This window comes from Myxine glutinosa, chromosome 10 (assembly GCF_964187855.1).
Source record: "Myxine glutinosa chromosome 10, kmMyxGlut1.1, whole genome shotgun sequence".
NCBI lineage: Eukaryota > Metazoa > Chordata > Myxini > Myxiniformes > Myxinidae > Myxine > Myxine glutinosa.
In genome coordinates, this window is record NC_136270.1 from 135,893,324 (window position 1) to 135,909,543 (window position 16,220).

A 16,220-nucleotide genomic window follows, 5' to 3' on the forward strand; every position below is an offset into this window, starting at 1 on the left:
GGTTCGACAGGTGGCCCAGTACTCGGTCTATAGCACTCTCGATCTGCGTAGTACGTATCATCAAATCCCCATCTCAGGGGGCCGACAGCATCTATACCGCGTTTGAATCGGGTCAAAGGTTATACCAGTTCACCCGACTACCTTTTGGGGTCACGAACGGGGTCTCTTTTTTTCAGAGGGCTATAGACCTCATCGCTAAGGAGAACTTGACCGACGTCTTTGTATATCTGGACAATCTTACGGTTTGCGGGTATGACCAGGGGCATCATGATGCAAATCTGAAGCGCTTCCTCGAGGTCGCGCAAAGGTATCGCCTAACCATGAATGAGGCTAAGTGTCATTACTCCGTGCGCACGATAGATCTTCTGGGGTACACCGTGACCCATGGCTCTGTTGCTCCAGATAAGGAGCGTCTGCGACCCTTGCTCGATATGGCCCCGCCCTGCGATCGAGCTTCGCTGAAGCGTGCTCTCGGGCTGTTCGCCAATTATTCTAAGTGGGTGCAAAATTTCTCCACGAAACTCCGCCCACTTATGGCCTGCGAAGCGTTCCCCATGAGCCCTGCCGCCATGGCTGCTTTTCGGGGCCTTAAGTCCGACATCGCTGGCGCCGCTGTGGCGACGATTGACGAGAACAAATCTTTCGTTTTGGAAAGTGATGCCTCGGATCATGCGATAGCAGCGACTCTCTCCCGGGGGGGGGGGGGGGGGGGGGGCCTGTGGCTTTCTTTTCGCGGACTCTCACCTCCGCTGAGCGGAGGCATTCGTCTGTCGAAAAGGAAGCGTACGCGATCGTCGAGTCGAAAAGGAAGCGTACGCGATCGTCGAGTCGATTCGGCGTTGGCGTCCGTACTTGCTCGGACGATGCTTCCAAATCATCACGGACCAACAGAGCGTTGCGTTTATGTACAACACCTTACATGCTCAACACATTAAGAATGAGAAAATCACTCGCTGGCGTATCGAACTCGCTGACTTCTGCTACACCATCAAATATCGCCCGGGGAGGGATAACCCGGTTGCCGACGCCTTATCGCGGCCGGCTACGTGTGCGGGTCTCATATCTTTGGAGGGTCTGCGCGCTTTGCACGACACTATGTGTCAGCCTGGGGTGGCGCGTTTTGCTCATTTTGTGCGGTCGTAATCTGCCATACTCGGTTGAGGACGTTCGCCGGGTCTGTCGCGACTGTGCTGTATGTGCGGAACTCAAACCACGTTTTTACAACCCTCCCATGGGGACGCTGGTCAGGGCTACTAGACCGTGGGAGCGATTGGCGATGGATTTCAAAGGGCCGCTGCCGGTGTCGAGTAACTCTCGTTATCTGCTCACTATCGTTGATGAGTACTGGCGATTCCCTTTTGCTTTCACATGCGCAGATATGACGGCCGCCACAGTTATACGGTGCCTGCAGAACTTGTTTTCTATGTTTGGGTATCCGGCCTACGTGCATACAGATCGAGGTGCGGTGTTCCTGTCCCAGGAAGTGAGGAGCTTCTTGCTCCAGAATAATGTCGCTTCTAGCTATACCACCCCGTATAGACCACAGGCGAATGGACAGGTTGAACGCTTCAATGGGATTATATGGAGGGCCGTCACGCTAAGCCTCAGGTCCCTCGGCCGGGGCCTAGATAAATGGGCTTGGTCATTACCTGCGGCGCTGAACTCAATTAGGGCTTTACTATGTACGGCCACCAACCAGACTCCTCACGAACGGCTGTTTCACCACCCAAGGAGCTCGGGTAGTATCCAATCTTTACCTAGTTGGCTCGCTGAGCCGGGGCCGGCCTACCTCAAAGGCGCAGTTCGCACGAGCAAGTACGATCCCCTAGTGGATAAGGTGCAGGTACTCCAGGCTAATCCCGAGCATGCTCGCGTGATGATGGCAGATGGACGCGAGTCTACTGTCTCCGTACGCCATCTCGCCCCTTGCGGGGCCATCGACCCTTACGGGGACATCGACGAACTGATTTACGAATCTATGGACTCTCCCGGGGCTCCGCCTATGGAGCATCTGCCATCCCTCCTGTCGCCAGATACACCCCTGCCTGAAGGCACTGTGGTGCCCCTCCGACGCCTGCCTCCAGCGGCTACTCCGATGCAGGGGACTCCGGGCTTGAGGATGTAGTACCCAGTAGTTTCCGGACCCGTGCTGGCAGGGCAATTCGCCGCCCTGACCGCTACAGATGGACCGACTGACATGGACTGACATCGCTACTCTACTAATGCTGTCGCATGCTTGATTCCTGCCTAGCGGCAGTGTAGTTCTAACGGCGGGGAGAATGTAATGAAAATGTATCCAAATTGAACCCAGGTGTGATGCTCGCTTGAACCATTGAGGGGTGTCTATAAGAACTCAGACGTCTGCGGCACCGGGCCACTCCTGCGACATTTAATCTATGACATGTGGACTCGGATGGTGCGCATATGCAGATAGTCTAGGCTTGCTTGCATTGACTAATATTATTGATCCTTTCTATATGATGCCATGATCCTGATATATATATTGCATGATTGTATTCTACAGGATGTTGCCAGAGATCAGGTTGTCATTAAACCTACCTACGGGACAAAGTTGTGGACTTGATTGATTTTCCACTACAAGAACACGAAAACAAGTGCCCAAAATAGGAAAGGTACCTGTTTGGAGAATGTGGGTGGAGAATGTGGTGTTCTCCTGGTTGGAGAATGTGGCGTCAAAAAGCAATACCAGTATAGTGTGGGAATAGAAATACAAGGTTCGTTACTGAAGGTTGATATTTTTTCGGTGAAGTTTTGACGTGGAGTGTTGTGGAGCGTTGTGGAGCGTTGTGGTGCGTTGTGGTGCGTTGTGGTGCGTTGTGGTGCGTTTCGGCGCGTTGTGGAGTTACTCTTAATTTCTTTCTTTCATCTTCCCTTTTCGATGTATAGGGAGAGGTGAATATTTCAAATACATTTTGGAAGGTTCACCTGGCTGTGCCTGGGTGGGTTTGAGGGTAGAGGGGTAACAGCCAAAACCTGAATCCTTTTCAGGTTCCTCCTGATGACTCGATCTTCATTTACCATTCCAAGTTGCTCCTGAAGACCTTTCTCACCTTCACTCTTTCATTCCCCTTTTCTCCCACCTCTGGAACAAACTCCCCCACTCCCTTCAATCCCACTCCTCCCTCCAGGTCTTTAAAACAGCTGTTCACCACCATCTCTTATCTTCCCCCATCCAAAACCTTTATCTTTTCTACCCCCGCTAATTCACCCCAGACACACTTTTTTTGAAATTCCAACTTCTTTCCTGGAAGTCCATGCAGTGTCCATATGTTTTATACCTCTCCCACCTCCCCCCCAAGACCTCTCCCTCCCACAGTTCTCTCAATGTCCCTGCTCTCAAATGTTGTGTTTGTGTCCTTCCCCCTCTCTCCCCATCTTGTCAACCGCTCCCCTTATTTTGTTTTATGTGTCGGTTTGACTTTTTGTGCAATTAATGTTAGCTCTTTCACGAGCCTCGATCTTGTACACAAAAAAATATATATAAAAAAAAAGACTCCAGCTTTACCTTTTCCAGTTGCTCCTGAAGACTCCATCTTTACCTTTTCCATTTGCTCCTGAAGACTTCATCTTTACCCATTCCAGTTTTCCTGATGACTCCATCTTTACCCTAGTCAGGTCTCTCCTGTTGACTCCATCTTTACCCATTCCAGTTGCTCCTGAAGACTCCATATTTACCTTTTCGATTTGCTCCTGACTCCATCTTTACCCATTCCAGTTCTCCTGATGACTCCATCTTTACCCTAGTCAGGTCTCTCCTGTTGACTCCATCTTTACCCATTCCAGTTCTCCTGTTGACTCCATCTTTACCCTATTCAGGTCTCTCCTGACGACTCCATCTATACCTGTTCGGATTCCTTTCTGGTGGCTCCATCTTTTCCTATTCGAGTTCCTCCTGATGACTGCATCTTTACCTGTTCGGATTCCTTCTGGTGGCTCAAATGCTGTATTTGGTCAGTTATTTGATTACGCACAAACAAAATACAGCTCAAATTTTGAGCATCCTTGTATTATCGTACATTTCCAAACAAAATCAACAAAACACACCCTTGCTCTGTGGCTTGGCAAGGTGACGTCGACTCACCTTTAGGCACTTGGGATTAGGGCAGGAAAAAAAGGTGACGTCATCATCCACAAACGCTGCAAAATCACAATACGGACACCTGCAACGCAGTTAGAGAATGTGTTTAAGTCCATCAAGAGTGGGATGGTTGAAAATAGAACATTCTGCATGACATCACAAAAATGGCCAAATTGCACCATCAAACTATCAAAAAAAAAAAACTGCCCAAGTATCGTGTTGCTTTATCCGTATTCTACCAAGGTACAGTGTATTCTACCAAGGTACAGTGCGTTCAGAAACTATTCACACTCCTGGACTTTTTTTTCACTTTTTGTTGTGTTGCAGCTTGAATTTAAAATGGATTAAATTGAGATTTTTTTTTCACTGATCTACACATGATGATGTCAAAGTGTATGATGATGTCAAAGTCATGATGATCATGATGATCTACACACCCATGATGTCAAAGTGGAATTAACTTTTTTTTTTTTTTCATTTTTACAAATTGATTCAAAATGAAAAGCTGAAATGTTTCGAGTCGATTAGCTCAGGTGCATCCAATTTCCTTTGAACATCCTTGAGACGTCTCTACAACTTGATTAGTCCACCTGTGGCCAATAAATTGATTGGACATCATTTAGAAAGAAACATCTTTCTATACAAGGTCCCACAGTTGATAGTGCATGTGCATAAAACTGCATTGTGCAGAAACTAGTGCAGTACAGAAACTCTACCATCAAGTTCAAGGAACTGTCCATAGAACATAGAATTGTGAGGAGGCATAGATCTGAGGATGCCCAGTCGGTGACTGGATTTGGAGGCCTGCTTGGAAATGTGGTTTTCCCAGGAAAGATCATGGCAGACAGTGAGACCCAAAAGCTTAAGTGACAGAACCTCTTCGAGAGGATTGTTGAGAAAGTAGATGGGAAGGTTCTGAGGGAGGGTATAAAACAATTTCTAGAGTGCTGAAAGTTCCCAAGAGCACAGTGAGCTCCATCATTAGGAAATGGAAAGAATATGGAACACTCAGACACTTCCTCGAGTTGGTGGTGGCAGCATCATGCTATGGGGGTGCTTTTCAGCGGCAGAGACTGGGAGACTGGGAGACTTCTAAGGTTAGAGGAAACAATGAATGGAGCCAAATACAGGTAAATCCTTGAGGAGAACCTGCTTCATAGTGCAAAAGACCTTCGACTGCGGTGAAGATTTATGTTCCAACAGGACAATGACCCCAAGGATACAGCCAAAGCAACACTGGTTGCTTCAGAACAAGAAAGTCGAAAGTCCTTGAGAGGCCCAGCCAAAGCCCAGACTTGAATCCCATTGAGAATCTGTGGAAAGACTCGATTGCTGTTCACCGAAGCTCCCCATCCAACTTGACAGAGCTTGAGCAAATCTGCAAGGAAGAATGGGAGAAACTCCCCAAATCCAGAGGTGCAAAGCTGATACAGACATACTCAAGAAGATTCAAAGCTGTAATCGCTGCCCAAGTCACTTCTATGGACTCAGGGGTTGAATACTTATGTAAATTAGATATTTCTGTATTTCATTTTCAATAAATTTGTAAAACTCTCCAAAAACAAGTTTTAATTTTGTCATTATGGGGTATTATGTATATATCAGTAAAAACATTTTTTAAATTTAATGCATTTTAAATTCAGGCTGTAACACAACAAAATGTGAAAAAGTCAAGGGGTCTGAATACTTTCTGAAAGAACTGCAATGTAATTCATGTAAAAGTAACACTCATATATTGGTATATCGAAAGATGTCCTTCATATGATGCATGCACAATCTCATCCACGAGCTTTGAGGCGCATCCACACAAAATTATTCATCCAGAGTAAATAAGCACATTCTACAGCCAAGTTCTGTGTGAATGCAAGTTAACACGAGCACACTTTGGAGGAGTTAAACTGTCTGGGATCATCAATGATTATCCTTCTCTCTGAGAAGTCTGTGTGAACATGGCTCAATCATTTGCTCCAGTATGACTCGCTGAGGATGACAACGACCCACTATTAATAGGGGTCTCACCCTGACATCAGGTGCTGGTGTGGAACATAGGTTCACAGTTAGCAATTCAGTGGACATTTCATTGGATATAATTCTTCATGGAACAGCTTTCCAGAAATGCCTCCATGGACCGATTCCCTTGGCTGGTCGAGGAGGGGCTGGCATCGCCAAAGCAGGCTTCCAAAGCCGATCAGCTGATTGTTACAGCTGGTAGGGGTTAAACACGAGTGCTCACATATGCAGAACACAGAGAAATAAATGAGGCACCATTGCACCCCCCAAAATGGCTTAGCATGGAGTAGAGTTATTTCTCTTAGTGTCATCCATCCTTCACCAAAAAAATCCGAACATGCAAAACAAGGAAAGGTATTTCTTGAGAAAAACAAAGGCAAGCTCAACTCGCAATGGAAAGTGTTGATAGAGGGAAAGGGGTCAGTGGTGCAACTCAACCAACCTGTCAAGATTATTGTTGAAGAAAACTGAGATCGATTCCTCGACTTCACGTTCATTGTATTTTTGGAAGACTTTGGCTGGTAAGACTGCTTCTAGCTGTGCATGAGGAAAGCTGGCAAGGCACTTGGCTTCCATGCACTGAAGTCCTGCCTACACACACAACCACACCACACCACACACACACACACGAAATTTGACAAAGTTGTTGACCTTTGGCCTATGGTGACCATTTGACCTCAAAATCAATAGCACGCAATGGAATTGCATCAATAGCTTTAAAATCAAAATCAATAGCTTCCTTTTGACCGACTCCACCATTTGAATAAGTTTCGTGAAGATCGGTTTAAAATTGTGACCAGCAGGTGAGCAGGCGATCGACATAAAGACAATGAATCAGACAGAATAACATGCGCGACCAACCAATATACCAATAGAAAATCTTCGATTTTCACAAGTAACAAAAAACCAGGGTGCAGGAAGTTATTACCTGTGTCATCCCAAAGCCATGTCACACCATCGTTTTGATCCCAGCACAATTTTCACAGCAAATCATGATCTTACTTTTTGTCTCCTCTCCATTTCCCTCTCTATCCCTTGTACAAATGAATGAATGAATGATCGTTTTAAGGCCATTTTTCCCCGCTAGAGCAGGGGTTAGCCTTGCGGGCCCCATGACAATCATGGTTCCCTTTTTGAGGCAATGTTTTTATGGCCGGATGCCCTTCCTGGCGCCAACGTATTTTTATTTTTGCGCCAACGTATTAAAAACGTATTTTTAACTCGGTCACAAGAAACTCATTTTGCAATAAATGTTCGTTTCCCATAAATCGTACACTTTCAAAAATCCAATCTCACCCCTCCCCTCCAAATCTTCCCCATAACCCCTCCCCTCCAAATCTTACCCATCACCCCTCCCCTCCAAATCTTCCCCATCACCCATCCCTTTCAAATCTCCCCCCTTGCCCCCTCCCTCCTAAACTACTCCCTCACCCCTCCCCGCCAAGACGCCCCCTCGCCCCTCCCCTCCTAGACTCCTGCCTCACCCCTCCCCTCCAAATCTCCCCCATATCCCATCCCTTTCAAATCCCTCCCCTTGTCCCTTCCCTCCCAAACTCCCCCCTCACCCCTCCCCTTCAAATCTCCCCACCCTCATTGCTTCTCGATTTCCCCCCGCTCACTCCCCCTCCTCAAAGCGTCCTCCCCGCTTCTTCCCCCTTCAAACTCTCACCTCCATCTCCCCCAACCTTCTGCCTCGCTCTTCCCCCTCCTCAAATAACACCTCATTGTGGCTCACCCAATCACCATCAAACCTTTTGTCCGCCCCATCCTTCCCTTTCTCCGAGCTATTCTGAAATCTCTGACACACCTTCAACAGCTCTCCCTACCTCTTCCACCTCTTCCACATCTTACCCTACCCCTCCTCCCCCCTGTTCTGTATCTGATGCTCCCCCTTCCTCTTCATTAACGGTATGGACCTCAAACATCCGGGGCCTTCGTTCAAACTTAACTGATCTCTCCATACAGGTTGCTTCTGTCAAACCAGACGTGATCTGCTTAACAGAAACTTTCCTCCTTTATGATGTCTCTGATTCCATAGTATCTCTCCCGGGCTACTCCCTCCTCCGGTATGATAGACCTGAGCCTCGTCCTGGAGGCGGGGTTGCTATCTTTATCAAAAACTCTCTTCCTCACTCGCCCTGCACTGCACTCTCTCCACCTCACCCCCAGGAATACCTCTGGCTACGGCTTCCCCTTAGCTCCCACCTCTTGTTCATATGTGTGTTGTACCGTCCACCAAACAGTGATGACTCCATCTACATCTCGCTGTCTGATGATATGGACCAACTTCTATCTACTCATCCCAACTCTCTCTTCCTCATATGTGGTGATTTCAACTGTCATCATGCCAGTTGGCTGGGTGTGGGTACCTCTCTCACCAGCCATGGCTCCTCAGCAAAGGACTTCTGCGACTCACTGGGACTGACACAATCTGTCAATTTCCCGACCCGGATCTCAGTCAACGGAACATCTTCTCTTCTGGACTTGGTTATGACTAACTTCCCTGAAAATGTCTGCTGCTCTTCTTCTGCTCCGATCGGATCATCTGATCATGTCCTTGTTAAAGTGGACATCTCTCTGACCATCCTCAGGGAGCCTGCTCAGCGTCGACGAGTCTGGCATTTCACTCAGGCCAACTGGCACGGTCTTCAAGCAGCCATCAATCATCTGGACTGGTCTCCCATCTCTACCACCTCTGACATCAACTCATCCTGGGAATTCTTCCAAAGTAAATTGCTCTCTCTCATGCACAGATTTATCCCATCTCGTCTTCAGTTGTCATACCCTTCCTCCCGTCCATGGTACACGGAATCTTGTGGTGAGGCTGTTGCCCAGAAACAACTTGCCTTCGTCTCCTGGAAAGCAAATCCAACGGAAGGAAATCTCATTTCCTTTCACAAAGCCCGAAACAAGTGTGTGTCCACCCTCAGGAGAGCCAGGAAACAATATCTCTCCGTTCTCAAGACCGAACTCTCTTATCTGTCTCCCTCTTCCAAATCCTGGTGGCGTCTGGTCAAATCCGTTTCTGGTGTTTGTTCCCCCTCCATCCCCTCCCTTACCTCAAACGGCTATACAGCTGACTCCGCACGTGAAAAAGCTGAATGCCTCAACTCTGTGTTTGCCTCTAAATCTTGTGTCCCAAACCCATCCCTCTCTGTACCCACCATACCCAGTCGTACCCTGCTGCTCCTGGACTCCGTGTCCTTTCCTCCTGACAAGGTGGAAAAGTTTCTGTCAACCCTCGACTCTGATTCTGCAACTGGACCCGACGGCATCAGCCCACGGGTCCTAAAATCCTGCTCTGCTGCTCTATCTCACCCTCTCGCTGTTCTCTTCACCCTCTCTTTTGCTCAAGGTCAACTGCCATCTGCTTGGAAATCAGCCAACATCACCGCTTTGCACAAAAAAGGTGCAAAAACAGATCCTAGCAACTACAGACCAATCAGCCTTCTCCCAATTATCAGCAAAGTCATGGAATCCATCATTGCTTCTGATATGAAATCTTTCCTCTTCTCCAATGGCTTGATCTCTGATCATCAATTTGGTTTCAGACCAGGTCACTCTACTCTGGACATGCTGCTTCTGCTGTCTCAACAATGGATGGAGGTCCTCAATGCCAAACAGGAAATTAGAGCTGTCTCCCTCGACATATCACGTGCCTTCGACACGGTCTGGCACCCCGCTCTGCTCACCAAACTCTCCTCCTTTGGTATCCATGGAAATCTCCACGCATGGCTGGCAGACTTCCTCTCTAGTCGTCGTCAACGTGTGGCCCTGAATGGGTTTCTCTCATCTCCTCTTCCTGTTCAGGCTGGAGTTCCCCAAGGCAGTGTTCTGGGCCCCGTGCTTTTTCTGGTCTTCATCAATGATCTCTCTGACTCTCTCGAAAATCCTCTCTATCTCTTTGCTGATGACTCCACTCTCTGCCGCTCCATTCCTCTTCCCTCAGATCGGCAGTCTGCTGCCTCCTCACTCTCTGAAGACCTGGACAAAATCACAGACTGGTCAAACAAGTGGAACATGTCTTTCAATCCTGACAAATCTCACACTCTTACTATGTCTCTCCGAAAAGATCGACTGGACAACCCTCCCATCTACTTTCTCAACAATCCTCTCCAAGAAGTTCTGTCGCTCAAGATTTTGGGTCTCACTATCTGCCATGATCTTTCTTGGGAAAAACCACATTTCCAAGCTGGCCTCCAAAGCCAGTCGCCGACTGGGCATCCTCCGTCGTGCGAAGTCCTTCCTCGGCACACCTGAGCTCCTCACCACATACAAGGCTTTCATCCGCAGCTCAATGGAATACTGTTCTCCCCTATGGGCCGGTGCTCCTGCCTCACACCTAGCTCGGCTTCACGCTGTTGAAACCAAAGCTTTCAGAATTATTGGAATCTCCCGCGATGAAGCTATCTCTGAGGGCCTTTCACTCACTCACCGCAGGCAGGTAGGTGGTCTTTCTGTCTTCTACCGACTCCTCTCCGGCCTTGCACCCCCAGCTCTCTCTGTGCTCTGTCCCCCAAATATTCCTACAGGTCGCACAAGATCTGCCAGCAACCCTCTGATGGTTAAACTGCCGAAATCTCGGCTCTCCGCTCACCTTCACTCTTTCATTCCTCTTTTCTCCCGCCTCTGGAACAAACTCCCTCACTCCCTTCAATCCCACTCCTCCCTCCAGGTCTTTAAAACAGCTGTTCACCACCATCTCTTATCTTCCCCCATCCAAAACCTTGATCTTTTCTACCCCCGCTAATTCACCCCAGATCCACCTTGTTTGAAATTCCAACTTCTTTCCTGGAAGTCCTGGCAGTGTCCATATGTTTTATACCTCTCCCACTGCCCCCTTCCCACGCCCCCCCCCCCCCCCCCAAAGCCCTCGCCCTCTCTCAGATCTCTCGATGTCTCCATGTCTCTCGGTCCCTGCTCTCAAATGTTGTGTTTGTGTCCTTCCCCCTCTCTCCCCATCTTGTCTACCGCTCCCTATGTTATATGTTTTATGTGTCGGTTTGTCTTTCTGTGTGATTAATGTTCGCTCTTTCACGAGCCTCGATATTGTATACAAAAAAAAAAAAAAAAAAAAAAAAAAAAAACCCTTAGTCGCCTCTTACGATGCGCAGGGATACGGTGTACCTATTCTAAACCGGGGCTACACACCTGTATCATTCATCCCAGCAAGCTGGTACTCCATTTGCCGACCTCGGAAGGATGACAGGCTGAGTCAACCCCCCCTGGTGTTAATTTAACGATCGACCGCGATTCGAACCCAGGATCCTAAGATCCCAAGCCGGCACCCTAACCGCTAAGCCAACACCAGGCTTGTACATCTTTGACAAATGCATATTATCCCCTCCCACCACCACACAAGGCCCATCAACAAAACGAACATTGAATTCCAGTTAAAGAACTCAATACATCATGCACAACTTTGAACATCGAGAAGAAAAAAACAACGCAACAAAAATGTCAATCAATCCGTTTTCAAATTGTATTCAAGGATCAATTAGAAGAGACTATTGGCGTGACTCAAAACAAGTAATAAAACAAGAAGACGTCATACAGACCACGATACTTGCAAAATCCACCCATTTCATCCAGATTAAAATTTACGATCTCGATCAAAGCTCGGGTTAATAGGATGAAAAGTGATGATTTTTCAAATGAAAATTGATGATTTTAGAAGTTTCACCTTGAGTTGCCCTTTGACCTTTTGACCTCAAAAATAGTTGGTTTCCCAATTCAGTGAGGCGCTATACAAATGCTGTTACATTTTCAAGTCAATCGAATGAAAATTGATGAATTTTCAGATGAAAATTGATTTTGGAAATTTGACCTGGAGTTGACCTTTGACGTCAAAAATAGTTGGTTTGCCTATTTAGTGACTCGATATGCAAATGCTGTTCTATTTTCCAGTCAATCCGATTTAAAATGGCGATTTTAGAGATTTGACCTCCAGATGACCCTTGATCTCCAGATTACCTTTGACCTCAAAATCAATAGCTTCTCAATTGTGACGACCTCTACAACTTCGTGAAGTTTCGTGACAATTGGTTTAGAATTGTGACCTGCAGGCCGGTGACAGACAAACAAACAGACGGAACCACAAACGCAACCGACCAATATACAGGGAGGTGTGACGATTTTCAGAAAACTTGTACACAGTTATTTTTAGTCGAATTTCAATTTTTATTTTTTTTAAAGACTACATATATAATGCCATGTAATACACTGTAACAAAGGCATTTTAAAAATGTAATTCATGTTTGAAAAATGACATCATCTAAATGACGGCCGTTCTTGTCCAAGCATTCTTGCAGACGCGCGGAAAAGTTGTCCATAGACCTTTCAACCATGGCAAGTGGAATAGCTCGAATTTCTCTGGTGATGGCATCTGAAAGGGTCTCAAGAGTGCGTGGTTTTTCAATGTAAACCTTAGATTTCAGGTAACCCCATAAAAAATAGTCACAGGGTGAAAGATCGCGCGATCGAGGGGGCCACTCCACATCCCCACGGATTGAAATGAGGTGCCCTGGAAAATGTTCTCTTAATAAGGCCATTGATTCTCTTGAGGTATGGCAAGTAGCCCCATCTGGCTGAAACCAAACTGTAGGGAGGTCAATGCGACGTCGTCTCAATTCAGGCAGTAAGAACTCGCGCAACATCGTAACATAACGTTGTGAGTTTGACTGTCACAGTGCGTCCGCCTTCCTTGAAAAAATAAGGCCCAATTATGCCGAATCGGACTATTCCGTCCCACACAGTGACTCGCTCGCAGTGCAGGGGTCTTTGATGGAGTTCTCGTGGATTTGTTGCTGACCAATATCGGGTATTTTGCTTGTTTACACTTCCCGACAAGTGAAAATGCGCCTCATCACTCATGATGAGAACAGTGTCATCCCTCAGCAGTTCCAGCATTCTTTCTGCGAACGTAAACCGCCGTACGAAATCATTCTGCTGCAGTTCTTGAACCACCATGATTTTGTACGCGTGATAATGAAGGTCCAACTGCAAAATTCGACAAACTGATCTGTCTGACATCCGTAGAGCGCGAGCGTGCCGTACCGCTGACCGACGAGGGCTGGCCTCCACAGCTTGTCGAACCCTTTCGATGTTTTCCGGGGTCCTAACGGTTCGATCACCTACCCGAGCTGCTCCCGGCCTCACAGATCCAGTTCTCCTGAAGTTTTTTTTATCCACTTCAATATTGTGTTTCGAGACGGAACGGCACCACGTCGACCAACATTGAAGTGAGTACGAAATCTGCGCTGCGTAAGCACCACCGAACTACCCGTTTGAATAAACGTCTCAACAACAAAGACGCGATGTTCAATCGTCCACAGCTCCATGGCTACTGAAATGGCGCCTAACAACGAGTAACCAACAGCCATCACGCATGCGCTAGACCCCCCACTTGCATTGTTATACCCAATTCAACCATGAATTACATTTTTTAAATGTCTTTGTTACAGTGTATTAAATGGCATTATATATGTAGTCTTCAAAAAAAATAAAAATTGAAATTAGACTAAAAATAACTGTGTATGAGTTTTCTGAAAATCGTCACACCTCCCAGCCCTGTACTTGGGCTGGGATAATCGTCACACCCTGTACTTGAAAAATCTTCGATTTTGCAAGTAACAAACAAAAACTTTCTTTTATATATATAGATATACAGGCAGTCCCCGGGTTACGAACGAGTTCCGTTTTTAAGTCTGTCTGTAAGTCTTGATTGATTTGATTTAATGACAGACAAACAGACAGACAGAACAACAAACACAACTGACCAACATACTTGAAAAATCTTCGATTTTGCAAGCAATCATGAGGAACTTGTAGTTGAAGGATTATTCAAATTTATCTACGTTTCAGACGCACACGGCATGTAGACCTGTGACATGCACAACCAACCACTGCAAATGCAACAGAAGAGTTAAACGTCTCCAAAATGCTTCTCCTTTCTGTTCTCAAATACGTATCAGAAGGTATTATGTACAGAACTAACAAAGATAACGACATTAAAGATGGCACACAGCTCATCTTACATTTGAAATTGAATTCACTTGTTAAAACCACAGATGAAGAACAATGTACATATGCCATGAGGTCTGAAGATGTGGAAGTAACGTTCACACCAAGCTGTGCCACAATGTTTGAGCTCACACAAAATGGCTGATAAATTGGTCCATATTACATACGCAATGCACGACTTATCCTGAGGTTTAATAATCTCCGCCACCAAAGGTGCATGGAGGTTATGTTTTCACCACACTCTGTCTTTGTTTGTTTGTGAACAGGATATCTTAAAAAGTTGTGGACAGATTTGGACAAAATGTGGTGGTGAGATTGGGTGTATGACATGGACAAAATGATTAGATTTTGGTGAAGATCCGGATCTGACAATTTTTAAGTGAGTCTTCACCATTACGATATACGCCAAAAAAAAAATTAGAGCACGATCTATCAAAAAGCTGTGGACAGATTCGGACGAAATATGGTGGAGAGATTGGGTGTATGACATGGACAAAATGATTAGATTTTGGTGAAGATCCGGATCTGACAATTTTTAAGTGAGTCTTCACCATTACGATATACGCCAAAAAAAAAATTAGAGCACGATCTATCAAAAAGCTGTGGACAGATTCGGACGAAATATGGTGGAGAGATTGGGTGTATGACATGGACAAAATGATTAGATTTTGGTGAAGATCCGGATCTGACAATTTTTAAGTGAGTCTTCACCATTACGATATATGCCAAAAAAAAAAAATTAGAGCATGATATATCAGAGGGCTGTGGACGGATTCGGACGAAATATGGTGGAGAGATTGGGTGTATGACATGGACAAAATTATTAGATTTTGTAGTACAAGCATTTTACGAAAAATAGCTGTGCAACCTCACACAAATTGCAACAAAAACAAACTCAACGAATTTTGATTCCTGGATATGTCTTCTATCACATGAAAAAAGTCTTAAGGAATCGTCTGGGGGGGGGGAATTATGAAAATCATCAATGCTTAACCGGACCAAAAACGGATTTTTTTGGCCACAAATCAGTGTTCTTGCATGGTTGTTCAAATGACTTATTAATATATACCATGCTTAATGTTTGGTGAAGAGGATTTAAATCAATGAAGAATTCAAGTTTATAAAGAAATTCAGAACTTGACATCGTCATCATCATCATCATCATCATCATCACATGGCATCTGTAGCGAGTTCATGCAGCCAGATCCCCTGCAGTTTCCACAAGCTAGAGTACACTCAATGTTATTTTTCTTGCATGTGCATCTCAGGGTGCTGCAGTCAGCCTGACAGTTGCACCTGATCACCTGCAGCAGGTTTTCAGGAGCAGGAGCTCGGGCTGTCTGGAATGGCACAAGCCCCTCGTCGCACTCCTGACACCCCCACTCAGTCCGACGAAGTCCATCTGCCGATCCCTTCCATTCTTGAACTTGCAGGTACACACGCAGGCTGTGGTACATTTCTGCTCCTGCTGTTGGTGGCAACATCTGTGGTTGAACGGGAGATGAGCTTGAAGCCACCTTCTCACAGAAGCGCTGATGACGGAGGAAGTCCAAGGTGTCAGTGGGTTTTCCATTGTAGAGGATCACCAATGCTTTTGCTCCTGCATCAGCGACATCTTGCTTGGAAGCAAAAGGGGTGTCAAACACCTTGGCCTGGTCACGGAATGCGCTGCTTGCTTTGAATCGCTTGAGAGACGCTCCCTTTCCTATTCCATGGAGGCGAGATGTTGTGTCGCATCCAAGAACTGCATGTATAAAGAGCACGTGCTTGCATATGTCTGGACCAAGTACAGCAATACCCCGGCCTACGTCATTAATCGATTCCATAAGCCGTGACGTAACTCGGTTTTTGACGTAAACCAGGCGTAATGTCTTTAAAATGCCTTAAAATGAAGACAAACACCGTAAAACTAGAATAAATAACTGGAGGAGGCTGCGGCTTCGCCCTGAATCTTTGCCGCTCCCCGTCGGGAGTCCCTCCATTGTTTTCTATCGGTCGGGTCTTCTCCTCGAACGTGGTGACCGGCACGGACGTGTCGACCGTGAGCGGGCTTGTGTGCTGAGTGGCTCCGCGGCCCGCTTCACCACGG

The 16,220-nt window shown here is 46.4% G+C and overlaps 1 protein-coding gene across 8 annotated transcripts in view; it reads right to left on the reverse strand.

Moving 5' to 3' along the window:
• RNF216 (ring finger protein 216) overlaps window positions 1-16,220 on the reverse strand; it is a 155,612-nt gene that overhangs the window by 22,157 nt on the left and 117,235 nt on the right. For all 8 annotated transcript variants that reach the window (XR_013624829.1, XM_078786163.1, XM_068098412.2 and 5 more), the window contains 2 exons: window positions 6,552-6,700; window positions 4,103-4,181 (listed from right to left, as the gene is read on the reverse strand). Coding sequence is in view for 7 of the 8 variants with exons in the window: in XM_078786163.1 (XP_078642289.1) it covers window positions 4,103-4,181; window positions 6,552-6,700 (228 nt within the window). In the remaining variant the exon portion in view is untranslated. The remainder of the gene's footprint in view (window positions 1-4,102; window positions 4,182-6,551; window positions 6,701-16,220) is intronic.